Source organism: Vespula vulgaris, chromosome 5 (genome assembly GCF_905475345.1).
Source record: "Vespula vulgaris chromosome 5, iyVesVulg1.1, whole genome shotgun sequence".
Lineage (NCBI taxonomy): Eukaryota > Metazoa > Arthropoda > Insecta > Hymenoptera > Vespidae > Vespula > Vespula vulgaris.
The window spans coordinates 415,464-441,726 of record NC_066590.1 but is presented as its reverse complement, the minus strand read 5'-3'; the positions used below and the strand labels follow the sequence as shown (position 1 = coordinate 441,726).

General features: G+C 30.4%; 5 protein-coding genes across 7 annotated transcripts; 3 read left to right on the top strand and 2 right to left on the bottom strand.

The window, feature by feature from the left end:
• The first annotated feature begins 113 nt into the window (after nucleotides 1–113).
• Nucleotides 114–9,673, top strand: LOC127063883 (E3 ubiquitin-protein ligase SH3RF3). Its single transcript, XM_050994164.1, has 13 exons — nucleotides 114–1,527; nucleotides 1,606–1,720; nucleotides 1,794–1,892; nucleotides 1,965–2,101; nucleotides 2,177–2,303; nucleotides 2,396–2,716; nucleotides 2,782–3,074; nucleotides 3,150–3,478; nucleotides 3,570–3,793; nucleotides 3,870–4,012; nucleotides 4,495–4,662; nucleotides 5,405–5,524; nucleotides 5,628–9,673. The coding sequence occupies exons 1-13, from the start codon at nucleotides 1,070–1,072 to the stop codon at nucleotides 5,809–5,811; spliced, it is 2,718 nt and encodes a 905-aa protein (XP_050850121.1). The 5' UTR covers nucleotides 114–1,069; the 3' UTR covers nucleotides 5,812–9,673.
• On the top strand, nucleotides 9,083–11,791 carry LOC127063892 (transmembrane protein 53-B). Of its 2 annotated transcripts, XM_050994179.1 has the most exons (7): nucleotides 9,093–9,218; nucleotides 9,538–9,673; nucleotides 9,746–10,124; nucleotides 10,214–10,489; nucleotides 10,625–10,893; nucleotides 10,981–11,158; nucleotides 11,239–11,791. In XM_050994179.1, exons 3-7 carry the CDS (start codon nucleotides 10,035–10,037, stop codon nucleotides 11,377–11,379), a joined length of 954 nt encoding a protein of 317 aa, XP_050850136.1. In that variant the 5' UTR covers nucleotides 9,093–9,218; nucleotides 9,538–9,673; nucleotides 9,746–10,034; the 3' UTR covers nucleotides 11,380–11,791. The 2 variants fall into 2 exon arrangements, with proteins under 2 accessions (XP_050850137.1, XP_050850136.1); XM_050994180.1 differs by lacking the exon at nucleotides 9,538–9,673 and having other exon boundaries at nucleotides 9,083–9,218; nucleotides 10,008–10,124.
• A 62-nt stretch (nucleotides 11,792–11,853) lies between these two features.
• On the bottom strand, nucleotides 11,854–14,379 carry LOC127063889 (probable ATP-dependent RNA helicase DDX49). The gene is made up of 6 exons (XM_050994173.1): nucleotides 13,697–14,379; nucleotides 13,305–13,498; nucleotides 12,883–13,227; nucleotides 12,638–12,810; nucleotides 12,217–12,572; nucleotides 11,854–12,135 (listed from the first exon to the last, which is right to left on the bottom strand). Exons 1-6 carry the CDS (start codon nucleotides 13,782–13,784, stop codon nucleotides 11,909–11,911), a joined length of 1,383 nt encoding a protein of 460 aa, XP_050850130.1. The 5' UTR covers nucleotides 13,785–14,379; the 3' UTR covers nucleotides 11,854–11,908.
• Nucleotides 14,380–17,863: 3,484 nt separating this feature from the next.
• On the bottom strand, nucleotides 17,864–23,414 carry LOC127063880 (histone-lysine N-methyltransferase Suv4-20-like). 2 transcript variants are annotated; one of them, XM_050994148.1, is made up of 9 exons: nucleotides 22,876–23,414; nucleotides 21,901–22,146; nucleotides 21,623–21,788; nucleotides 21,377–21,547; nucleotides 21,173–21,301; nucleotides 20,892–21,081; nucleotides 20,411–20,822; nucleotides 18,533–20,326; nucleotides 17,864–18,414 (listed from the first exon to the last, which is right to left on the bottom strand). In XM_050994148.1, the coding sequence occupies exons 2-9, from the start codon at nucleotides 22,125–22,127 to the stop codon at nucleotides 18,018–18,020; spliced, it is 3,486 nt and encodes a 1,161-aa protein (XP_050850105.1). In that variant the 5' UTR covers nucleotides 22,128–22,146; nucleotides 22,876–23,414; the 3' UTR covers nucleotides 17,864–18,017. The 2 variants fall into 2 exon arrangements, with proteins under 2 accessions (XP_050850105.1, XP_050850106.1); XM_050994149.1 differs by lacking the exon at nucleotides 22,876–23,414 and adding an exon at nucleotides 22,501–22,848.
• Nucleotides 23,415–23,640: 226 nt separating this feature from the next.
• On the top strand, nucleotides 23,641–26,238 carry LOC127063893 (mitochondrial ornithine transporter 1). Its single transcript, XM_050994181.1, has 5 exons — nucleotides 23,641–24,278; nucleotides 24,557–24,793; nucleotides 24,873–25,036; nucleotides 25,155–25,427; nucleotides 25,521–26,238. The coding sequence occupies exons 1-5, from the start codon at nucleotides 24,194–24,196 to the stop codon at nucleotides 25,698–25,700; spliced, it is 939 nt and encodes a 312-aa protein (XP_050850138.1). The 5' UTR covers nucleotides 23,641–24,193; the 3' UTR covers nucleotides 25,701–26,238.
• The last annotated feature ends 25 nt before the right edge of the window (nucleotides 26,239–26,263 follow it).

The following is a 26,263-nucleotide window of genomic DNA, read 5'->3' as shown; positions in this document are numbered from 1 at the left end:
CTCTCTCTCTCTCTCATCCCCCTCCCTATTTATCCATCTACTTATTTTTCTCTTTCTCTTTTCAGTGTCTGTCAGAAACTTACATATCATGCAGTGGCATGAATAGTTCGTGATTTTTTACAAAAGTCGATTAAAGGAGTACCAATCAAAGGCCACCTTTATACAATCCGTTTACCGATTGGTACATTTCAAATGACACCGTTGATTATAACTCGTTTCCAAGAATATCTCTATTTCATGTAAACTGTAACGTTTATTGATGATAATCATTTTTACATACATGTGTCAAAAAACTATTTGGAGGATTATTTGATTATTTTTAAAACGACAGACATCTTATACAAAATGTTACGATTATATTCTTGTAGGCGTTCAAAGTTGTCCAATTAACAAGTCGAGTAATGATAAACAGAGGCCGCAGGCATTTCTAAATAACGTGCGTTCAAAGGCAAGCACTTCAATGCTGCACCCAGCTACATCTCCGCGCATTTGTAAGTGGCCGTTTAAAAAAAAAAAAAAGCAACCAGAAATGAAGAATTATTCTTAAGCTTCGCAAAATTGCTATCATTTTCGGGATGGTCGCACATAAAATAATATTCTCTTATTGGTATGTATTATAAAATTTTTACAGTGAATTGTAATCGACAAGTGCGATTGATCGATGCACCGTGCGCAACGATGTGCGACAATATTCGTAATGAAAGCAGCAGTTGGGTGACAGTACGTTAAGCAAACGCGAAGAAGATCATTTTCTTTCTATTTCCTTGTTATGCAAATTTGGTGGCAATTGAAAAAATATAAACAGAGATCTGATGCCGCTTTAAATAATTCTTGAACGACGACATCCGGTTTGTAAACTTCGCATACTTTTCGGCACGGAACAGTGTGCAGTGCCAGTCCGATGAAGACAGAACGAAGAAAGTAAAGGAATTTTTGTGAATACGAGAGAAACGAATCATGGTAAGATTTAAAAGAGAGGGTGTACAAATTAAGAGGACGGATGCGCATACAAACCGGAGAAATTGAAAGGCCCGAAGTAAACGCACATTTTATTAAATAATAACACAAAATGGATGAGTGTATGCTAAACGATTTGTTGGAATGTTCGGTGTGCTTAGAACGACTTGATACTTCTAGTAAAGTATTGCCTTGTCAGCACACTTTTTGTAAAAAATGTTTAGAAGAAATTGTGAGTACGCACAGAGAACTACGGTGCCCTGAGTGTAGAGTGCTGGTCGATGTTAAAGTCGACGACTTGCCACCAAATGTATTACTTATGCGTATTCTGGAAGGAATGCGCAATGCTGCACCTAAGAATATAAAAACTGTTTCTCGAAATAATCCAGGCCCACAGCGGCTATTTGGTGGTCATCAAGTTGCTCCAGCTCCTATCGTAACCACGAATATCACATCTGTTACGCACACTACCGAAGTAGTACGTCATGCTAATGCAGCAGCTAAGCAGGTACACTTACACAATCAGGCATATGGCCGGGCCATATATGATTATGTGTCTAAAGTACCTGGGTAAATATTATAAAATTTATAATAAAATAAGATTTCTACTTTGTCGCATGCAGTTTACCGATATATTTTTCCTTTTAGTGATTTAAGTTTTAAGAAAGGTGACATTGTTGTTCTTCGTAAAAAAATTGATAATAATTGGTATTTTGGAGAGTGCGGTACTAGTCATGGCGTTTTTCCATTATCCTATGTTCAGGTATTAAAAAGTTCAGAATAAAATTAAATGCAATTTTATTTTTATTGTACTTATAATCAATTATATATTGCAGGTGATGACTCCACTGCCACCACATGTACCACAATGTAAAGCTTTATATGATTTTAGAATGACCACCGACGATGAAGATGGCTGTCTTACATTTAATAAGGTACATATAGAGATAGAGGCATTGATTTATCTTATAAAAATATTCTATAACATATTTATTGATTATTTCTAGGGAGAAGTTATTAGCGTTATTAGAAGGGTAGATGAAAATTGGGCAGAAGGAAAACTTTTAGATAGAATAGGTATTTTTCCTTTAGCCTTTGTAGAACTTAATAGCGTTGCTAGAGCTTTAATGAAGTTGTCAACAAAGTAAGTACTGTCTTTAATAACACACACATATATATATATACCACAGATACTTATAATAGTTTTATCTATGCACAGTGTACAACCAGGCCCTTCGCGAATAGCACCACCTACTCCTACCAACGAAGAAACTACTCCTTTAATACCAACTGATCACTCGCGCAATATTCAAACAACGAGTCAACCTCATTCGCAGTTAACACAGGTACATGATAAACTTTTTGTTAGAAAAAAACAATAATAAAATAAAATACAATAGTAACGTTCTTCTTAAAATTTGCCACAATTTGTTTCTAGACTACAACATTACCAGTGTCAGATTCTAGCTCAACTGTATCTTCTGGAGGTAGTTCTACTACAACTACTCCAAACACACCTAATAGCTCGAGTACTTCCAGCAGTTCTAGTACTGCTCCTAGCAGTCCTAGTAGTCCTGCTACTTCTCCTTCAGCAGTTGGAAATAGACACAATGTCAAACGTCATAGCTTTACTGCCATGAATACTGGTCATCATGCACATTCCCATCATCGACATAGTGCTGAAATACTTAGTCCAGCTGTAGACAGTGGCCTTAACAGTGGAAATAATAGTTCTGCCAATGAATCCCCATCTGTACAGGTAAGATAAGACTTTTTTATGAGAACTTTTTCATGTTGTTAATTTATGATGTTAATTTTCATCAGGCATTAGGTAATAGTACAGATCAAAGCTTTCGGCACAGACGAAGTGGTAGCAGTGATCTAGTCCTTGCTCAATCATCACAAAATTTACCCAGTAACTCTAATAATGGTAGCCATTTACCAGCTGCTTATGTTGCTTTGTATCCGTATAAACCACAAAAAGCAGATGAACTTGAGTTGAGGAAAGGAGGTATTTATATGGTAACGGAACGTTGTCAAGATGGTTGGTTCAAAGGAACATCTAATCGTACACAAAAATGTGGAGTTTTTCCTGGAAATTATGTCGCCCCAGCAAAGTAAATACTTTTTCAAATTACGTACATATATTGAATTACTTATGTTTTATTATTATTTATGTATATAATATGCAGATGCCAACGTGGCTTATGCAGAGGAACATCAAATACTACACAACATCAAAATTCTCCATTGACAACTGGTCAGGGCAATAATGAATCGCGATTAACTGTTACTTATACCAAAAACAAAGGGCCTGCACCTCAACCTTACAATATAAGAACATTACCACCCCCTGCATTGCCACCTCGTGCTATTAATCCAGTTCCACCTGTATCGTCTTCGCGACTGAATCAAAGCCAAGGCATAACTCAAGAAAATAGTCCTCCCAGACACAATGAACAAACCTCTGTTATAACGCCTCTAGGTCGTAGTCACAGTGCAGTGATGACTTCAAATTTACGTATGTATTTTTATTTATAGATTATATATATATATATATATATATATATATATATATATCTAAATTTATAAGAAATATTGTACGATTATAGCTTCTCCCGGTAAACAAGTATTGTTACAACCTGCTTTAACAACATCAACAACAGCTGCTATTGGCAGTATTACCAATAACAACAGTACAGCTGTAAATGCTACTGCTGCTGCTATTTCTACTATACCCGACAGAAGCAAAAGTCCAAATAATATTTTACATACAGCAAGTGTCTCTGCTCCTACTTCAAGTACTTCTGTTACTTCAAATAAAACTGGTGAAAAGGTAATCTTCTTATAATATTGAATTATTATTATGTTATACTATCTGAAATATACATTTTTTTTTTTTCAAATTACAGTCGAAGGAAAAGAAAGACAAATGTGTTTCTTTGATGCGTCGTTTAACTAATATAAAAAAATCTAAATCACCTCCACCAGCTACTTATTCAATGGATAATCCTGTATTTGAGGATGGTAATGCCATGAATCCAATGCATGTTAGGTAAGCTTTATGTATACTTTTTATAGCCTAAAGCTTTGTGCTTGTATATGTTATATGGTTCAGTTTTTTATTATTCACAAGAAACGAGTAATTTTAAGTATACTTAGTTTGCATGTTTCTCTATGCATTTTTTTAATTTTATTGATAATATCTTTGTGCACGTACAATTGTGAATGTACTCATCTTTGAATCAAATAAATACTGTATGTATGTGTGCTCGTATTCGCATATTTTGTTTTAGCAGAGTTCATTAACAATTTTTTACATTAGTTTAGTACTACACATGAAATTATATTTTGTATCATAGTTTTATAACGAATAGGGATTTTATTGTTCCAGTGATATATATTTCATTAATATACATTTAATAAAGAAATGAATTTTTATTGTATTAGTCTGAGACAATAAGAATAAGTGATATTTTGCACGCATTGATATGTTTCTAATATATCTGTGGGGTGGGGGGTTATATTAAAAATTAGATCGGGATCTTGTCCAAGTCAGTTGCTACAGGTGGCACCCACGCAGGAATTAAATGCTTCGAACAGTCTTCATCGCATGTGTCCAGGTTCTGTGCAAGGGCACGTCACGTCCTCACAGAGACTAAAGTTCAAGGAGAGACCCTCTTTACAGGTCTCAGTTTTCGAGAGGTTAGTCGTTGTAAAGTAATTCAAAATATAAATTTCGATGCGATTTTCATTAAATTATATTTATGTTTACTTATAATATACATAAAATAATAAAATAGTCTAAAAAAGCTGTTATAATAAAGCTAAAGTTTAAAGTAAGTATCAGATTAATTTTGCTTTTTCAAGGCATTTAAGAAATAAATTTCGATACATGCTTTTTCTATGATATATAAATAAATAAATAAAAAATACAATATAGCTGTCACATAAGCTATACATGCTTTTGGCAGTTTTGCATTATAATATGAACATGAGTTCGTGGTGTTGACCTTATTACTACTATGTGTGTTAATTGTGTAATTCAATCAGGTAAGTGTTCTATAAATGCACTCAAAAAAATAATGCACTATGTATTTTTACTTATGTTTTTGTTAGTAGTATTTCCTGAAAATGACAAGTTTAGTATTGTTACATGTAACAGAATGAATTGAAATATTTATTTTTACTAAAAATATATTCTTTTATTTTATTACTTGTTCTTTTTGACAATGCTAGACTATTCGTTGTATAATATTCGTTCTCGTTGAATTTCGTTGAATCAATCTCTTAAATACTCATGACCCAAATAACAAATTTTTAAAAACTATTGATATCTCTTTCTATTGATAGATAAGAATAAATGCTCGTGAATGTGTTGATTTCTCCGGAATTTTCGAGCTTGTATCTCATGATCCTTTATTTTATATAATATTATTTTTAATAGATCGAGCGATACAAGCGGAGTAGTAATGCCTACAACCGTAGCTGGTAATCATCATCGTAAAAGTAATTCTTTGGATACTGGTATAGGTAAACAAGTGAAACAACAACCTTCGCGTGAACGGTAAGAACTTTTTATTATATTTGACAATATCCTATTATATTTAACTGTTGTTTATTATATTATAATAATTAATCAAAGCTGCTCAATTACTTTTTTTATACAGTGAACGAGTATATAGATTTCGCTGCATAGTTCCATATCCACCTAATAGCGAATTTGAACTAGAACTACGAGTAGGTGATATAATTTATGTACATAAAAAACGTGATGATGGATGGTATAAAGGGACGCAACAACGTACTGGACGCACCGGTCTTTTTCCCGCAAGTTTTGTGGAAGCTTTCTGAGAACCAGCTCAAGGTCGACTGGTGTTGGAAACATGTATATAATTAGCATAGTATAATATAGCGAAAAAATACTAAGTCATGACAAAAGTAAGAATTCACAAATAATTTCTTAATGAATTATCAAAAACTGTCAATATCGCATAACAAATTAATGCTCCAATTAAGATGGACACGATCATAATCAGTCAAAGGAATCCCGTATATTATGTATTACACGTGTAAAATGTGCTTACAGTTTATATACTATTTATATGAGATAGGAGACAGCATAATGTACATAAATACGCTGATACGTTGACTTATACTGCCATTGATAACATAGTAAGTACAGGGATGACTAGGTAATAACACACGTTTTGTGCAATGTTTATACTGCCACTTAAAAGTGACTGTTGTAAAGAAATATTTTTTGCTAATGTTGTTTTAATGCTTTCTGTTTCATTAATTCAATAACGCTGCCATTATAAGTAATGTATATAAATATTATATACATATATATACATATATATTCGAATTGTTACGGGTATATGTAACATATTTATATTACCAGTACATAAAAATAGCAATAGCATTAGTTAAAAATCATTATTTGAAAATTTGAATTTATCTTAACAATTCGTAATATTTACATATCATCGATAATCTCATAGATATTTTTTAATATGAAAATAACTTGTTCTTTTTTTTTCTTTTTTTTTCTTTTTTTTTCTTTTTTTCTTTTATTAACAGTATTATTAAGTCAATTCAAGGTGGTACAGAAGCAGCAATTTCAAACTAATGTTACTGTATCCTATATAATGTTTTCTGCTATATATATATATATATATATATATATATATATATATATATATATATATATATATATATATATGAAAAATTACTCATGCTACTGCTAATTATTTCAAAAGTTTATAGTACACTAACTATCTTTTGGTATAAATTTATGACCTCTTTTATAGATCTTCATGTACCAAATACATATATACGTATGTATCTGTTATATACGAATCAGTTTAATCTTCAAAATATGATAACATTAGAGAATATATATCTAGAGAATACAAAATTGAAGGTAATGTAAATAATAAAATCGTTCTCGTAACACACAGAATGATTATATAAGATATATCGCAAAATGAATGCTTAAGACATCTCAATCGATTAGTATACACAGGTTTATAATACATTGATTACTTTCTTAGATGAAATAATCATGAATAGACATCTAAAATCTTAAGTATAACTATATTCATAGAAGAACTACTTGTGTTCAAGTGTATCATTCTAAACTTAATCAGTTTGATTAGCATTGGAGGAAAATGCTGGGCTGTACTATAATTACAAATAATAATATCCTTTATCCTTATTGCGCATATATATTTGTGCAGAAAAAATGATAGAATTTTGTAATAGTGGACTATTTCTCACATAATAGTTCTTCAACTAAATAATATATATTTAAAATTATATTATGCAATATATTTATAGGGAGTATTTTATACGAAATCAATTTAAACGGTATGCTTAGGGGCAGCATAAAAAGAGGAGAGAGATATCTTATCATCGGTTAAATATTCATGCTACAAATTAGATAATTCGTGCTACAAAGTCCAACATTTAATACAGCAATAACATGTCATATTTAATGGCACAAAAGTAAATCCTTCATTATATTGTGAATTTGACCTCTAATGCTATATCAATGAATAAATATAATCATCCATATACTCGATATACAAGGCACCAATATAAATAAAACTAATGCGAACGTATTTAGGAATATAATTACTGTAAATATAAAATATATAAAATTCCATGATATATATTGCAATAAGATATCGTAATTTTAGAACTTTTTTAACATTTTTTTCTTTTTTATTAATTTATTAAATCACGAAGCAACGCTCCATGATATTTGTTATAAAGAAAAATTAAATCGACTGCACATGATTTATAGTTGGTGCAATCTGTTAAATACTTTATTAGCGATTTAATAATATTTAACGATTTAATAATATTTCGTACGTCAAATTGAATTTTGGAGCTTTGTAAAAATTGTAATTTTAATATATATGTTAAATTTGTTTAAGTTATAATAATTTACAATGTTTCTTCAGGACTGCAAATGGGACACATTAATTAATTATTCGATATAAATCAGTACGAAATATTTCTGTCATTAGTATATAATAATCCATAAAATTTATCTTGATGTTGTGTCCACAGTGTAATTTACGTATCTACAATTATACGAATATTTAAATGATATTTAAATAATCGATATATAAGAGCTGTAATAAAACAATGAATGCCTATCACCAATTTTTATGTATGTGTATATATATATATCGTTTTTCATTTACTTTGTGTTATTTAAAAAAATAGCACGTCCGATAATATATTTCAATGTATACTAAAAGCATAGTATTCTTGAAATAGAAATAAAGAGCCAAGACGAATGATGCATTGCAGTTTAGCTCATTCATGCGGTCTTCGGAAGACCGTGCTCGATACGAAGCGCAATTGCACAGACTGTACAATTTGAAATGAGATACTTGCGGTGCTAACCATTTAAAAATTGGTAACATACTATCGCCTAGGAGATAAATATATCGTTTCAAATATCGTCATATTAATGATATTATATAATAAATTTATATTTGCAAATTATCCATGATGATAAGAACATTGGTTATTCGTGCCAATGCCGTAGATGAAATAAAGCTCGCGACGAAATGAAGTTTATTAACGAACAATGAACATTTTATCGTCTTAAATGTTTCTCGCGTTACGAAAGCGTGATAAACGATTAATTCATCATTCATGTATCAATGAAGGTCATTGGATACAAAGAAAACATTCAACAAAACCCGATAAAATTATTGATATTTACTTTATAGATTTCGTCCAAATTGCGTCGAGGTTGCTGCATTTCTCAAACATTGGGACATAGTAACAAGGAGTAAAAGTTAAAAAAATAATTGGGGAAACGTTATGTTGGCAATTTTACTTTCACACTTTGTTAATCACGAGTGTTGTATGCTAGTTAAAACTACGTTCACGCAAGAGAGATAGAAATGTGATAAAATTTGCAAAAAAAAATAAAGTATATCGGGTATCAAAGGTAAAGATCGGATTGAAACATTTAATATCCGTTTAGAATAGATCTTTGATGGAAAATAATAATCTCTTATTTTATTAATATATCAAGCGATAGTCCGTTGACATAGGAGCATGCGCGATTCTGTTTGTAGCTTATGTATCGTGCAGTTAATTATACAGTGCGTATGTACTGACACGCAACTATAGACGTAATATCCATATAGCTACAATCATTTTTAGTATGCGTCGAAGTCTCGTCGAAGGCAGTCTGCTCTAATGCTTCTTCGTCGACTGAGTTGCATCTCGTAAGTTTAATCTCAAATTACGCAGAGCATCTTTATCCAACGTCTTCTTTCTTATTTTTACAATTTGGTATTTTAAATCGATCACTTTTTTTCATCTCGATGTGGCACACACCAAATTTTCCAAATTTTTTATTTACTGTCTGATTTGTTTTTATTATTATTATTATTATTATTATTATTATTATTATTATTATTATTATTATTATTATTACTACTACTCTACTACTACTACTATTATTGTTATTATTATTATTTTTCGTGTATAGTTCGATCGCAGTTAAAATACGATCTTTAAAATAAATTACGTTCCTTCGTATAGGCAGGTATGTAGGTTGATTTTAATTTGAATTGGCTTGTGGATCGAATCAGCAACGATTTACAAGGATATGACGAACTTAATGATAACTGTTGAACGTATCATTGGCTGTTTACACAACAACGTAACTTTTCTTCAAGTATTTATATCTTAATTTGATGTGTTTTAATCTAAAGAGTAAGTAATAATCAGATTTTACGTCTGATTATAGAAAAAAAGCACGTTAAAAATGTAGAAAATCGGACTTTGATCCTGCCTTATGTTATCGGACATCGACGGAATAGGAAAGCAGTTGTTATGAATCAAATATCTTTCTCACGATTTTGATGCTTTTTCGCAAAACGTCAATAAACTCAATTGGAATATACCGAAGTGAACATGTTATTTTGCTAAGAAAAAATTTAGCAGAAATAATTTTACATGTGCGCGATCACGATTAGAATTTATTCGATTCAAAACTGATTATATTGTAGGTATTGGAATAAATTCTTGTTGCCATAATGATACATGGAAGAATAATGTCTTCCTTTTTATGGAAACGATTTAATTATCGTCTACAATCCAAACAATTAATAAATAGACAAAATATGGTAATAATTTTTGTTTCATAATTTATCTAAATGTTATATGTTTGAAATAATCACTAGAAGTAATTATTTTAATACGTTTTTATTAATAGGCTATTATGCTAATAGCTCCCAGATTGTTGTCAACTTGTGAGATTACTAAGAATATAAAGTTTATCTCCCATGATAATGATATTAGAGTATCAAAATACACAGTGCAAACTTCTAATTCATCAGAAAAACGACCTTTGCTAGTTTTAATTTGTTGGCTTTTAGCTAAAGAGAAACACTTTATGAAATTTGCTGATTTGTATTTACAACAAGGATTTGATGTTACATTAGTAACTATCACTCCATGGCAGCTTATGTGGCCTGAAAAAGGATCCAGAGTGAGTTTTAAACAATCTTATATCAGATCATTTAGAATCAAGAGATAAAAATATAATGTGTTAATATATATGAAATTAAATAATATATAAATTATATGACACTTAATAATTATATCAAATATGTTTTATTTGTAGATAATTGCAGCAGATTTGTTGACATTCTTACAAGAGAATCAAGATTATCAACAAATTATGTTGCATGGATTTTCTGTGGCTGGTTATATATGGGGTGAAGTTTTAACTCATGTACATAGCGATCGTGAAAAATATAATAATGTTATTGATAGAATTATTGGTCATGTATGGGACAGTGCTGCAGATATTACCGAATTGGTTATAGGCACACCACGTGCTATATTTCCTAATAACCCTTTGTTGCAATCTATTATAAAAAAATATTTAATGTAAGCTACAAAAAACATGTACTATAAGTAATATAAAAATAATGCAGTAGATTAATTTCCAAACTAATAACTTTTTTGAATTTTTAGCTATCATATGAAAGCATTTTACAAGCAATCTACACAGTATTATCTTCGTTCTAGTCAGATGTTTCATACAAATTTAATACGCAGTCCAGCACTTTTTCTAATAAGTAATGTAGATCCTGTGGGACCAGTAAGTAGTAACATGAGAGTAAGGGATTCATGGGAATCTTTAGGTATAAAGGTAAAGACAAACATTGATATGGATATTTTTGTAACAATACAAATATTTCTTCCAATCAATTTCAATTTATTTAATTGCAGACTTATGTCAAAATATTTGATGGATCACCACATGTAGGACATTATCGAAAATATCCGAAAGAATATGTAGCAGAACTTCATGCATTTTTAGGGATGTTAAACTTAATCAAGAATAAAGATAAAATTACAGCTCAAGGCTAAATTAAAATAGATGATTGAATATAAATATTATTAACATCTTTATATTCATCTATGTCTATGTGGTATATGTACACCATTCATTGTTATTTAGTATCTATATATGTAATTTACTAATATTATATGTGCAATGTCACATTAAAAAGATCAGTTTTATATACAATCAATTTAATATAGAAAAATTTTTACTTTTTAAAAATAAATCGTATATATAATCTCATTAATGGAATATACTGTGTATCATCTACAGAAAGTAAAACGATCGTAATTACTTAAGGCGAAAGGATACATTAAAATAATAAGTATTTTTGAAATATATTTTTAAGACTGAACGTATTCGTGACTATTTTAAATTGAAATCTTTGTAACATATTTTTGCAAAAAATATATTAAAATATATGTAAATTTTATTAAATTCGTAATTGCGAATGATTTTGTACCTTTTTTGTAATACAAGTTGTTTCAAATACAAATGTATACTTCATAAAGATACATTTATTTACATTATTAGAAATGTATAATTCAATCTGTATTATCTGTTTTCATTATGCGATATTTCTTTTTTTTTTTTTTGGAGTTTTCGACGTTTTTTATGTTCTTGTAAAATTAAATCAATTTCGTCCGGGTCTTTCCCTTCCAAGAGTAACTTTTTTCTCTTATTAATTATTTTCTTCTCATAAAAGTCAGCTTCATCTAATTTTATTTCTGCTTCTCTTTTTGCCACGGATACCTGGGTTAAGATTGTGACAACTTCTTCGTCTACAAAGGATCAATTTTTGTTATATATAAGAAAAATAGATTTTTTCATCACACAGAATTTAGTATTGGAAAGTGTCTTACCATCTATCTTGTATTCAATTAATTTTGTTCCAATAATATCCTCAATCGCATGTAATAATTTTATATCATATGGTGTTATCAAACTGATTGCCATACCACCTTTACCTGCTCTTGCTGTTCTACCAACTCTATGAATATACTCTTTTGGTACGTTTGGTATCGTATGATTAATTACTAATTCTACGCCAGTTATATCTAAACCTCTTGCCGCGACATCAGTTGCTATCAAAATTTTTATATGATTTGACTTAAATTTATTAAGAGCTGCTAAACGTTCTTTCTGTTTTATCATTGCATGGAGTGCAACATTTATAAATCCTACTTCATTCAATGTCATAGATAACAATTGACAATTCCTGCAAAAAATAACATATTTCAAAAACACTTCTGAAAGAAATATATATCTACAGATATCTCTTACTTGCAAGTATCTGTAAATATCATAATGGATCCAGTCTCATTTGTTATGCGAAATGTTCTTACAACTTCTACAAGAAAAGAATCAATAGCATCTTTGGGGCATAAAACATAACGTTGATCAAGTTCTTTCACTGTAGCAATACCAGATTCATCTTTTGCTTCCCACATGAATACCTTAAATAGTAGTAATAAATGATATATATATATATATAGACATCATAATAGATACAAATATAATTGCCATACTTTCCCAGGGGCAAGATGTTTTGCTTTATCAAGAGCATCCGTTATTGTAGCACTAAATAACAAAACTTGTTTTTGTTTAGATAAAGTTGGAAGTATAATTTTTAGTTGTTCATCAAAAGATCCACCTAGTAACCTGTCAGCTTCATCCAATACTAAGAACTTAATTTTTTCCAAGGAAAATGTATTACAACTTTCTATATGATCCGCTAATCGTCCAGGAGTTGCTACTACTACATGTGGCTTTTTTGCTAATTCTAAACCTTGTACCATCATATCCATTCCTCCGACAATTACACATTTTTTCAAATTGATTGATTTTCCAATAGCAGCAAACTGATCAGCTATCTGTGAATAGCAAATATTATAGATTGTAATCCTATATGAATAAAAGGTTTTTTAAAAGTATTTTATAAAACACATACTTGAAATGCAAGTTCTCTTGTAGGTGTTAATATGAGAGCAAAAATGCCATAAGGATCTTCACATAATTTTTGTAATATAGGAAGTGCAAAAGCAAGTGTTTTACCACTTCCTGTCTTAGCACATCCTATACAATTATCGCCAGCAAGTATACGCGGAATACATTGTTGCTGAATTGGCGTTGGTTTCTTTAATCCTACAAATGTAAAGATATAAAATTAACAATTATTCTTTGGCGTAAAAAGGTTAGGTATAATTTAGATAAACAAAAGATCGTATACAAATCAAATTAAGTATTTGTTCTTCACGTACATAATACTGCTTTTATTTATGATAAAAATTTATAATATGTATATATGTATATAAATAGAAAACAAAAAGTAATTATTTTTACCCATAGAATTGCATTGACTAATGATCCACGAATTAAGATTTAGATCGGTGAATGATTGACAATTGGAAATCATTTCACACTTTTGCATAGAATAATTATTTAAACAAAAATAAAATTGATAAAATATAACAAAATAATATAATATGTTTATAATAATACGTATCAAAAACCCGCGTTTTTTTACCAAGCATTTGACGCATGCTTCGCATCATACGATGGCGTAGCGGTATACATACACACATACATCACGTACACACACACACACACATACACACACTCTGCAAAAAATTGATCATTAATTACTTATATAAAAAATAATTTTTATAAAACAGTAACGCTATTAAGTTATCTAAATAATATATATGTTTTAAATATGTCTTTATATTATTTTGGTATATATGATTTAATACATGATTTGATATAAATAAAATAAATAAACATTCAGTTTTGTAATTATATTTTTCGTAATACGTGGGTTCCATTTCATTGGTGGATAAGTCAAAGGATACTAAACAGTGTGAAGAGTTTATATAAACATGTCGCTTATTTGTTCTTGTTTCCAAGTTGATCTGTTTGTATATATATATTATTTTTCGATCTGTTTACTAAGATTATTACTGGTTGTACTCTCGCTGAAAGCAGTCGATACAGCAAAACTGTGCTATGCTGTTTGTCAGACGTGTTTTAGGGCTTATATCGCTTTGTTCTTGTAGCATCAATTTGACAATAAGTAGTTGATACTGTGGTAATGAATTATTCAAACTATTATACTGTAAAATGGCAGATATGCATTTGATATACGGACTCGCCGAATGTTAATAGAAGTAAGACGTCTTTATGTGAATCGGTTCATTAATAGATATGTTCCAGACAAGAAAAGATTCCAGCGATTAAATGAACGCCTACGAGATACAAACTCATTTAAAAAACATAGTTCGTGTTTAGTCTGGATTTTTGTGAAATCATAAAAATAATAACGATATAATGGTTATAAAAAAGAATACGTCTAAAAAAGAAAAAAGAAAAAGATAACACATACATGTACACAAAGAAAAACAGATTCGTATACACACACACAATAAATACACAGTCAAAGAATCGAGTCGAAAAAAGAGGAAAGAAAAGAAACACGTTTATTATGTATGGAATATCGAGCAAATATTGCGTTATGTGATTGATTTATTACTATATCTTAAATCATAGAAAATAATAATGTGATAATATACATTTTATATATATATTTTTTTTCATAAATCATTTGTCGAATTGCTCAACAAAGACAACAATACAATTATAATGTACAGATGAAGATGAAAATATGTTGAATTACTCCGATGAATATTCAAGAATATTTTTTTCCCCTAATGTCATACGTAAAACTCGTCTATAATTATAATAATTATAACGACATTGCACTCCGCAGTCTCGTATGTGCTAAAAAAGAATTTTTTTAGTGGCAGTGATGTAAATTCTGCCGACAATGAAAGCTACATATTTATGAGTTTAATAGTTATGAGATAGGTTTAATTTTGAAAATTTACTCGCACGTATCATTTCTTCTCAATTTTCTTGTTCGATAATACATATTTTAACGCATTCAAAATATGGACGTAGTATTTTCTTCATCGTGCAAATCCATCGAAAATACGTTATTCAAACTACATGAAGAACCACAATTTTATAATCTTCTATTGTCATATGAGTCTTTTTCTTTCATCATCGAAGCTTAGACAAAATGGGCCGCTACGTTTAGATTATATTTGAGATAATCAATGCATATAACGATTAACGTTATTATATAAAAAATTTTAATAAAATTCTATAAAATTCACAGAGTATTGAAATAAATATAAAGTAAACATTGTTTATGTACTTTTCAATTTTAGAAAAAAAGAAAAGGATCTTAACAAGTAAAAATTTCAATCTGATAAAATCCATTTTGTTTACTTTTTCAATTTTACATACTTCTTCGTTAATTTCATTCACTACTTTATATAATTTAATAAGTGCCTATCTATAGAATATAAGAGTTACATGTAAATCATTGATTCTTGCATGTAAATAAAATATTGAACTTGTTGGTAAATAATTTGTTACAAAATTACTTTTAATTACGTATTGTTAAGTTGTCCTATTGTACCCATTACCTGTTTTCATGAGACATTGGAATAATATATCAAGGAGGCAATACTCATATTTTGTTGACTTAAATATTCTCCAAAGAAAGAGAAAACTAAGAAAAATATTTAGTATTATTTGATAATATTTACATTGCTTTTATCACAAAAATTATTGATACGAAACACATAAAAATATATTAATGATTGCTTGTTTTCATTGCATTTTGTACCATAGCCATGCAGAAAAGAGGCACAAAAATAGATATAATCTTTTACATATTAACTATTAGAGTTTAACTTCTGTCATATTATTTTGTATTTATTTATATATATGTCACTATGTTAATTCATTATAGTAAAAAAAAGCACTGTCTAAATCATATAACATGCGAACTGAAACAAGTTTTATGCAAATATAACTCATAAATATTTTTGTTGGAATTTTCAATATTTTTTCTGTTGGTGTCATCGCTGCTTACTTTGTTATTTATTATTATGAAGATATTTTTATTGCAATTGCAGTGATATAGAATCTGTCACTTGTAATTCCCCTTATAATTTGCCATAAGCATTAGTTCCTAAATAATAAGCAAATATACACCTAATTATTAAATAACATGTATAATACAGATCCAAATAGTACTTATATTACAAGTAACGGCCCATTTAGATAATAAACTTATTTATTATATCGCGTAAAATATAATTGAAATAAGAACCTTTATCTGGTAAATATCTCAATAAAACATTACAATTTTATGTACAATAGCATATGCTCACACCAAAAGTATGTGCATAATCTTTTTGCTATTTAATGAATTTTAAAATGTTTTAAATAGGCTGTAATTTGTCAATAAACATAACAGCCTTTTACTATTAGTGCTATGTTAGCGATTTCGATTATAACATATAAATTGAAGTGATCACGTCACGTTATACCGATAAATATAACAGAAAATGTAATATTCGAAAGGTATATTATTAACGACTGCTTGTAATCATCAAAAGAATCTGGATATTCAAGTAAGCATTTCATAGCCTGCATCACTAACTAAATTTTCTTGTAATACTTCTTCATAATAATTTTAATGATAGCATTCAGTATACCCTGGTATGTGCAATGCTTTTCTCTGACATTAATTTGTATCAAGGCATTGTAGTACATCCAGATACAGAATACAAGTATGAATTCTTTTTACACACAAATATGTGTGTACATAGTTTTCAATAGGCACCAACGTACACACATATTTATATATAATATAAGTATTATTTACAATGTTATCATAACATTCGATCACGCATTTGGGAATAATAATTATTACATACTAGCTATTATTTAGCCAATTCAATTATTTAGTATTAATTATTATACATAGTATAAGTGTATGGATCCTCCTTTTTTATCAGTGTTGCCTGCAGTAACACACAAAGACACAGTGTGTAGTATACCTTGTCCTACTTAATCAGTTTTTCACCATTAAAAAAGAATTAATATTATATAAATTCTGCATGAGAAAAATTTTTCGATTTAATTCATTAATTTTATTAATTTATGTTTCAAATTGCCACTAAAATGTATATTTTTTTAATGTTTTATCATAAAACATTAAAGTTGGAAGAGAGTAAAGTTTTTCAGATATATGTCTATTAATATTTCGTTTACTAATCGACATAATAGAAGTAAAAAAAAAATTGCTTTATCTAGATTACGATCACTTTTATTAGCAAGTCATTTTATTTGTGTAATATCTTTATGTACTTATATGAAACTATTTTGCACCAATATCTATGTATTATGGACTAATCTTACGATCTGATATAATTTGCCAATTTTTGTTTCACATATGGAATTTATAGATGATATTTCTTTTGTTTATATAAAAACAACATCATATCTTGTTCAATTTATAACCATATCTGGAGAACATTACTAGGCCTTTAGCTATTCGTTGTTATAGGAATAAGTACATTTTAATTTAAAAGAACAAGGAATAAATTAGGGAGTTAAGGAAAATTGGAAATATGGGTATAATTGTGACAATACTAATAGATCATTTTCTCCTTTGTTAATAATAAATCGTAAACAATAGTCATGAAGTCTTAAAGGACAAGGAGGCTTAAACTTTCGTGCGTAATTATAATCATAATAATAGTCTGTATAATCAATGATAGTGTATACACAATGAATTTTATAGCTGTTAAGAATGTGGCAGATCAATAGTGTGTGTTTCATTTCCAAAAATTAATCTTAATCTTTTCATAGGTGGTGGAGGCGGATCAAGATTTAACTCGCGTTTCTTGTGCCGTCTTTCTCGATCCCGAGTTTTATGTTTCTTCCGACGTTTACTTCTTTCCACTCCTTCAACGCGTAATACTTCGTATTCAGGCTCATAACTGTCTTCACTTAGACTAGTACCTGATTCTACAATATCATCTAAAACTGGAGAACGTTTCATACGTAATGTAAGTTTTAATCTACCACCAGTTCTTTCAGGAGTTGTAGGACAAACTCGACAATTACTACTATCAGTCTGCCATTGACACTCAGATAACGTTGATCTTTTTTCTATACTACCATTGTTGCAAACAGTCAATCTGAAAAAATAACACTTCAATTTTTGTTTATATATAATGTGGATATTAATTAAAAATATATAATATATATATATAATAAAAAATGTCTGAAATTAAAAGACATAACTGAAAAATATACCTTTTCAAACTCTCACCAACATCAACAGAGTTTTCTCTTGATTGGCTACTGATATCTGTTTCTGTCGTATGACTCAGACTACTAGATGGGGGCCATGGTTCTTCAGGCATCAATATCGGAGGATCAGTTTTATTATATTCGTTATTACACTGTACTTCTTGTAAATGCGACGAAACTCCAGATATATGACGATTTTCACATTTACCGCGTCGTATTATTGATGGTATACCAATATCCTCCAAGTTACTTTCCTTTTCACTAAATTCATATATATCACCCTGTATGCCTGAATCATCATCCGCTACTCCAATTTCAGAAGTCTGTGGTCTTTGCTGATCCCTCCTTTGACTCCTTGTCAGTCTACTTTTTTCCTTTTCCGTTTTAGCACAATTCTTTGCTACCACTGTATTTGCACTATCTTCCGTACGACATTGTGAAACAGTTACAATATCATTGAATCGAGATTTTGGAGAACGTTTTGTACTTTTCTGACTCTTCCGTGATTTTAACGGCATGTCTGTTATCTCCTTCTGTTGATGCATGGATCTTTTCATTGTAAAACTACAACTATCCTCAGAATTTGTATCATTAACACTCGCATTGCAGTCATTTTCTTCAATTCTACTTAAGTTTGTGCTAATTTCTTTTGCCATTAGAAGTTTAGATTCACTGTCTGTTGTACTGACTTCAGGTATTTCACAGTCTTCAGGTTTAATATCCACTTTGTTTTTAATATTTTTAAAATACATATTGCCTTTTGGATCAACCTCATTTGTATGATCCAAAATTGCATTACAAGACATTTGAACACTTTCACAATCACTCTTTATATTGGCAGTATCTTTAACAGTATCAAGTTCACAAAATCCAACAGTAACAGAAGTATTCGCTGGATCACTCACAAGATTTTCCACCTTTTCTTTCACTCTATCACATTTATCCACTATTATTATACTTGCAGTATCCATTTTGTGACACTCATCATCAGATCTGATTTCACACGGAATAGAAGGTGTTCTATTGGATTCTCGAAAATCAGTATTCCGAGGAATTTTTCTATATATCGCTGAATTATAACAATTGAGCTCCTGAGGAAATTCATTATATACAACATTACTATCATCTTTCACATCATCTACTAACACTGATTTGGAACATTTTGTTAACTTATTAATACAATTATTAGATATTTTTTCAGATGTTTCACAGAGGTTGCCTTTTTCATTAACATTTTGCGTATTCGCTAAAGTGCAGCAAAAAGTGTTAGATGTATTTGTATTTTGTAAAGCTGGTTCATGATTATTTGTGGCACTTATATGATCAACATGAGGCAGGGATGTGGAACTTACTTGAACTGAATCACAGGAATTTGTACTATAATGTCTTTTTTTATAACTGAAAGTGTCAATATTATTTATAATATTTGGATCAACTTCTACCGCAAGCTTAGGTATTTCTTTCTCTTCTACGTTATCGTTATTCGTATGTCTCGTATTTCCAACAATTAATCTAACAGAACATTCTTTCTGAAAGGCAGAGGAAGTTAATTGCTTTGATGCATTGCGAATTGAATTTCGAAGATCAGTCTCAAAATTCGGAGACGAAGATGATGTATTATGAACATGATGTTTCGGCACTCTCGAATATACAGTTTCTTTATCTACTATTGTTCTATCCAGTTCTTCTTTATGATCACTTGATTCTGTAGAAGTTTTTTCTATAGGTACATCCAAACAAGTGGACTCAGTTTTTTCATTATTCTTTGATCTCTTAGACTCTGTTCTCTTTTGAAGCCTGTATATGAATACATATAAAATCAATTTAAACAGGACAAACAAGATGGTATGAAATAAAATATTTAGTTTAATTGGATATTACCTGGAAGCTCTAAGACTTTGACCAGTTTTTACATTTCTTTCATTGCTGTTATTTTCGCATTTGTTGTGTTGAACTTTGTTCCTAAGATTTCTTGTCACAGAATTAGTACTGGTATAAGGATGAGGTCGAGAAGTTTGCAAGACATTTTCTCCATTATTTATTGATGACTGCTGTTGAGCAATATCTGAAAATCTACAGCCTTGCGCAATCAAAAGTTCCGCGTCATACTTTGTAAGTCCTTTGCGTCGCAATTCCTTCATACTAAGAGATTGCGGTGCAATAGCTGCATTGTCAACAAGGACTGCATTTTTTTCAGTTAAAGCACCATCAGCTTGTTGTTTGTTTCTACCCAATGGTTGCTGTCGATGTTTTGTTCTATTGATGCGATTATCTGTTTCTCTCAAGCGGTATCCTAAAATGTTTCAAGATTTTTATGACAAGTGATATAAGATTCTTGCAAAACACTTTGTGTTTGAACTACCAGAAGAAAGTTCTTCTCCAGGTTTCTGGCTGGCAAATGCTCCAGTTCCTCTTCTTTCGCACGTTTCACATTCGCAATAACAATTTCCATCTCCAAAGAAATCTTCCGCGTAGAAACAAGTTATTTCCTCACCTATTTCGATATCTCGTAATACCTTGACGCACGCAGTATCTCGACCAGTAGCTACAAACTAAGAATATCAAAAAGTATATAAATATATTTCATACATAAGGCATTGCAAAATAAATCTCATTAAATATGACAAATATATATTTATTAACTTTGCAATTGGCTCTGCAATCGTGATTTATATATGCAGCAGGACCTAACCACAATTGTGCACAATTTTTTCTGCAACTGTACATCACTGAAAAATCATTTTTTCCCGGGTGGAGCAGAGCAGCTTCTTCCTATATGAGAAAAGAAATATTATAGTCTATTCGGATATACATAATTTGTCCTCAATTTGACACACTCCAACAAACCTTTTCACTAAGTTCTGCGATACAACCAACGAGACAAGATATTTTTTCATGCTTTAACCATTTACGAGTAGCACATATTTTTGCTCCTTTTTGCTCTTCTAAACTATATCTATAACACGGTTCGATGGCAAATCCAGAATCCTTATCGAAAACTCTCAAATACCGATAAATCTATGAAAGATAATTTATAATGTTTCTGAAATTCGTATCAAGTATAACAGGATAATTCTTTTCAACATTACTCACATGTTTTTCCAAATTGATCTGTTGCTGTTTAGATTTAGTGTGTGGAAGTCTTGCCCCCCAATCCCCACCCATAAGCTTTTTATATGCCTTTTCATAATTTTGAGTTTGGATAAATTCACAAATAATTTTGCGCAAGTCTTCCTTATTTGCTTTGGGTGGCCTGTATCTACAATTAAAAAAATATATAAAGTCGAAAGTAAAAAATAAAACATCTAGTAGAATAAAATCAAATTAAAAAAATTAAATTTAATTAATTTTGTTTAATTTATATAATATACCTTATATTCATTTTGTGAGTGGTAAATCCTAAATATGGATCTAGCACGAGGGAAGTAGCTAGGTCATCGTTATCTGAAAGTTCTTTTGGTGTCATTCCACCTCCACCTCCACCCCCGCTATTAAGGGCATTTGATTGCATTTTTGCACCAACAGATCCACCTAGCCTTCGCTCCTGCTTCCTTGCTGCAGCTGCTGAGCCTTGGATTGACAAGCAATCTACCACCATTCTGCAATCCGGACTTTTACTACAAACACATGATAAAGTTATGACAGTTTGCAACGATTGGAAGATACATGTCACATGCTATTTCATAAAATTTAAGTTATCATCCGTAATTAAACAGAAGGGCATGTTGGTTAATTTCAAGTTATTTTTTAATAAGATCGATCAAAAAACTCGTTGAACGTAGATTGAACGGGAAACGTATATTGTAAATAGTAAATATAACGAACTCATAGAAGTATTAATTAATATAGCTCCAATTGAATGCAAAAGATAGGTCGATCGGAATTCGATATAGTCGAAAGAAGCTTTCGTAATAGAAGAAAATAAAGAAGAAGGAATAAAAGACGAATGAAGAAGAAGGATAAATCTTTACTTGAAAAGTCATCGCGACCGTCTTGCGAGACAGCGGTTGGAAAAAGTTTTGTATAACACAGCGTTATCGATCGAAGCGCATACTGATTAAACCGTTTTGCATCGTCGATCGAATTGAGAGAAGTAGAGCGAATGTAAGAAAAACGCGGCCGTACGATCTTTCGTAATGTTTTTCAGTTATTTTGACAATTGTGCAGGAAGGTACGGACGAACGACGACCATGCCCTAAACGCTAATGGCGCAGGTAGAACCCGAGCGCTTTGCACGGCTCTGCCTTTTCGGAAGAGAAGCGAGCCGCTAAGTGGATTGATATCCCTTGTCAGTTAATTCGTCGGACTAAGGAAAATGCGAAGATTTCGCCAAGGAGCATACTTACCACGAAGGAACGCTCCTTATAACAGTATTCACGCATTTTCCCAATGATTCTCGACTATTTTCGGGCGCCGCGAAGACGCGTTCGGATCTATCATGGCAGATCCGATCGCGACGCACACTTTCACACTTTTTTGAGTAACGATCGAATCTGCAATTCGCCTAACGTTTCCTATCGTCGTTGAGTTCGAGTCTACGCGAACTCGTTCTTTCTCTTTACGAAGGTAGACCTTCGGTGAGATCTTTTAATCGAGCTGATACGAGAGAAAATCCATCTTTTTGAAGTATACGACTGTCGCGTACGTCATGCATACACATATGTGCACTCTGGAATAGGCAGAGTACGATCATCGTTTAGGGACTTTGCTCAATGGACCATCGTAATTCCGATTCCTTCTGTCTTTTTCTTTTTCTTATTTTCTCTCTCTCTCTCTCTCTTTTGCGCGCGCTCGCTTTCTCTCTCTCTCTCTCTCTCTCTCTGTCTCTCTGTCTCTCTTTTTCTCGTTCTCCTATTTTCTTGAATATTTCATTACACGCGATTTTAAACGTAAACGTCCAAAGGATGATCTTTTGAGGACGATAACAAGATTAAAAGTGAATTTCTTGTCGTGAGGTCGGTACCTTCGTTCTATCTAATTTAAAGGGATTTGACATGTGCTGCTACTATCGCGTGTTAAGAGAGTGTCTAGAAATTTTTAGTGATTTATTGCTTTTTATTTGGTATTTCTGCGTTGCCATAGTAACCATACAACGGTGTTTCTCTTTGCGTCTTTCTGTAACTTAGCAACATTATCAAGATATTTCGTTCAACAGTAACGAGCAATAATGATATGCGATCGGTATTATGTTAGAATAATTCATTCTTCCTAAGTCGAACATTTATATCCAAATAATCAAATTTTTTTTTCGATGAAAATGGATAAATTAAGAGCATTATATAAAAAACTTAATTTTGTAAATAACGAATAAAAAGAGTTAAATATTTTAGAGAAAATATTTAACGGCGACAATTTAACGAATTCTTTATTTCGATCAAATGCAAAATCTGATGTCGAATTTTATTTATGTGAGCTTATCTGCTACAGATTCTATATTTGTGATAAAGACTACGAATGCCGCTGTTATCAAGCACTCGATCCCTAACTGGATCATAATGTAACCTATAGATCTCGCAATGCGCATGCGTTTATATTTACGGCCAAAGCCACAGATTGGAAGGCTCATTTCAGTCAAAGTTTCGAATGTTATTCAAGCACGTGTTTATCGTATTTGTACTTCCATTCTTATCGTGTATATAAATATAGTATTCATAAAACTTAAAAATGACGCTTGAATCCGTAGAAAAAAAACAAGATTATATGAGCAATTTAAAGGATGGATTCATCGATTTTGTCGCTGGTTCACTTGGTAAATTTATAATAATAAATTCCAAATATTGAGTCATTATCGTGTCTTATATTTTTATTTCTGATTCTTTCTATTAAAGAATGTCAGTTTGTCTTTTGTACAATCGTTATTTATAAAGTGATATCTCGTCATCTCGTGACTTGCAATTCTTCAAGTTTGTTTCCAAATAATCATCTCTTTAATATTTTTTAATTGATAAGAGAACGATATTAGACAATCGATATAATGAAAAGAAGTCATGATAATAGTTTTTCAATGAAAATTTTTCATTTTTATAGGTGGAATAGCATTAGTATATGTCGGTCAACCATTGGATACAGTGAAAGTAAAAATGCAAACGTTTCCATCTATATATAAAGGAATGATAAACTGCTTTGTAAAAACAGTAAAAACAGATGGAATAATAAGAGGTTTGTACGCAGGAACTGTGCCTGCTGTTGTAGCTAATGTAGCTGAAAATTCAGTATTATTCACTGCTTACGGTGGATGTCAAAAAGTTGTTTCCAAGATATTAGGTAAATATTTTTTTGAAGATAGTTATATTATTTATTGTAAATCAATCTTGTTTTCTAACTTTATACGTATAATATAAAGGTATAGAAAAAGTTGAAGATCTTAGTTCACTAGGCAATGCATGTGCTGGATTTTTTGCTGCATTCTTTTCTTCATTGACATTATGCCCAACAGAACTTATAAAGTGTAAATTACAAGCAATGCATGAAATGCAAAATCAAATGAATACAACGAACAAAATTACGGTAATGAAAAACGATCCATATACTTTTTCATATACAAAATATATATATATATATATATATATATATATATATAATGTATTATTAAAATATTATTTTGTGGATATTAATTATTGTACAGACACGAATAGGACCATGGGAGTTGACAAGAAATATTCTTAGAGAACAAGGTATAAGAGGTTTATTTATGGGACTAACGTCGACCATAGTCAGAGAAATGCCAGGCTATTTCTTCTTTTTTGGTGGATATGAAGTTACAAGAGAGCTTTTAGCAAAACCAAATCAAAAGAGAGATGATATTGGTTGGCAGAAAACAATGATAGCTGGTGCTGTGGGTGGTACGGTTCTCTGGCTTGTAATTTTTCCAGCAGATGTAGTTAAAAGTAGAATACAAGTCAGTAATATCTTTTGATTTATTCAATGATTCATTCCAATAATATTTAATAATTTTGATATTTTTATTAATCTTTCGTTATCATTTTTGAAGGTACAAAATCTAAAAACACCTGCTTTAGTGGTCATGAAAGATATTATAGAACAGGAAGGAATTGGGGCATTGTACAATGGTTTAAAACCAACTTTAATAAGAACAATACCAGCGACTGCAATGTTATTTATAACTTACGAATATAGTAAAAAATTAATACACGGATTTGTTAATAATTAACTTTCTTTTATATCATTCCTATTTGTTGATGTATATATGTATTACTATATTAAGATATAAAAAAGGACAAATGAAGAATAATGATAATATACAGAGTGTACTATTTAATTACTTAATGCTTTTATGCATTGGGAAAAATGTCTTAGGCAGAAATTGTTTTAATTGAATTAACATATTTTATAAATGGTGAAAATCTTTTTTATAGTCAATTTTATTGTCTAAAATATTTAGTCAAAATTAGTGGTAATCATTTAGTAGAGGCTTATATAAAATATGTATATAGTACCAAATTTCGAAAGCTTTGTAATTTACAGAAAATCTATGATGCAAAGTAATATTAGTATAGATAAATAAAATCGTTAGAAAATACTGGATTGAAATTTTTTAAAATGTCAATAATACAGAAATGAAATATCATGGTCTTGAAATCATATCTTTTTGGAAAAAATAGGTGGTTATTTGTTTTTATTTCAAAGAATTAAATTTATTCTGTTTGAAGTTTTTTACTATCTATTAATGTAAAATACTTTCTATAATTTTAGAGATCGTAGGAATGATGACAC

What these genes read in the sequence shown, in the direction of transcription:
- LOC127063883 (XM_050994164.1), top strand. Translation starts at nt 1,070, where the DNA reads ATGGATGAGTGTATGCTAAACGATTTGTTGGAATGTTCGGTGTGCTTA. An exon ending in GCTGTCTTACATTTAATAAG is followed by an intron (nt 1,893 to 1,964) that starts GTACATATAGAG and finishes GATTATTTCTAG; the next exon opens with GGAGAAGTTATTAGCGTTAT. An exon ending in AGTGATGACTTCAAATTTAC is followed by an intron (nt 3,479 to 3,569) that starts GTATGTATTTTT and finishes GTACGATTATAG; the next exon opens with CTTCTCCCGGTAAACAAGTA.
- LOC127063892 (XM_050994180.1), top strand. Translation starts at nt 10,035, where the DNA reads ATGATACATGGAAGAATAATGTCTTCCTTTTTATGGAAACGATTTAAT. An exon ending in TAATAAATAGACAAAATATG is followed by an intron (nt 10,125 to 10,213) that starts GTAATAATTTTT and finishes TTTTATTAATAG; the next exon opens with GCTATTATGCTAATAGCTCC. An exon ending in GGGAATCTTTAGGTATAAAG is followed by an intron (nt 11,159 to 11,238) that starts GTAAAGACAAAC and finishes ATTTAATTGCAG; the next exon opens with ACTTATGTCAAAATATTTGA.
- LOC127063889 (XM_050994173.1), bottom strand. Translation starts at nt 13,784, where the DNA reads ATGCAAAAGTGTGAAATGATTTCCAATTGTCAATCATTCACCGATCTA. An exon ending in CAAGAGAACTTGCATTTCAA is followed by an intron (nt 13,228 to 13,304) that starts GTATGTGTTTTA and finishes TGCTATTCACAG; the next exon opens with ATAGCTGATCAGTTTGCTGC. An exon ending in ATATTTACAGATACTTGCAA is followed by an intron (nt 12,573 to 12,637) that starts GTAAGAGATATC and finishes TATTTTTTGCAG; the next exon opens with GAATTGTCAATTGTTATCTA.
- LOC127063880 (XM_050994148.1), bottom strand. Translation starts at nt 22,127, where the DNA reads ATGGTGGTAGATTGCTTGTCAATCCAAGGCTCAGCAGCTGCAGCAAGG. An exon ending in ATTGCAGAGCCAATTGCAAA is followed by an intron (nt 21,082 to 21,172) that starts GTTAATAAATAT and finishes TGATATTCTTAG; the next exon opens with TTTGTAGCTACTGGTCGAGA. An exon ending in TGGAGAAGAACTTTCTTCTG is followed by an intron (nt 20,823 to 20,891) that starts GTAGTTCAAACA and finishes GAAACATTTTAG; the next exon opens with GATACCGCTTGAGAGAAACA.
- LOC127063893 (XM_050994181.1), top strand. Translation starts at nt 24,194, where the DNA reads ATGACGCTTGAATCCGTAGAAAAAAAACAAGATTATATGAGCAATTTA. An exon ending in AGTTGTTTCCAAGATATTAG is followed by an intron (nt 24,794 to 24,872) that starts GTAAATATTTTT and finishes TATAATATAAAG; the next exon opens with GTATAGAAAAAGTTGAAGAT. An exon ending in TAGTTAAAAGTAGAATACAA is followed by an intron (nt 25,428 to 25,520) that starts GTCAGTAATATC and finishes TCATTTTTGAAG; the next exon opens with GTACAAAATCTAAAAACACC.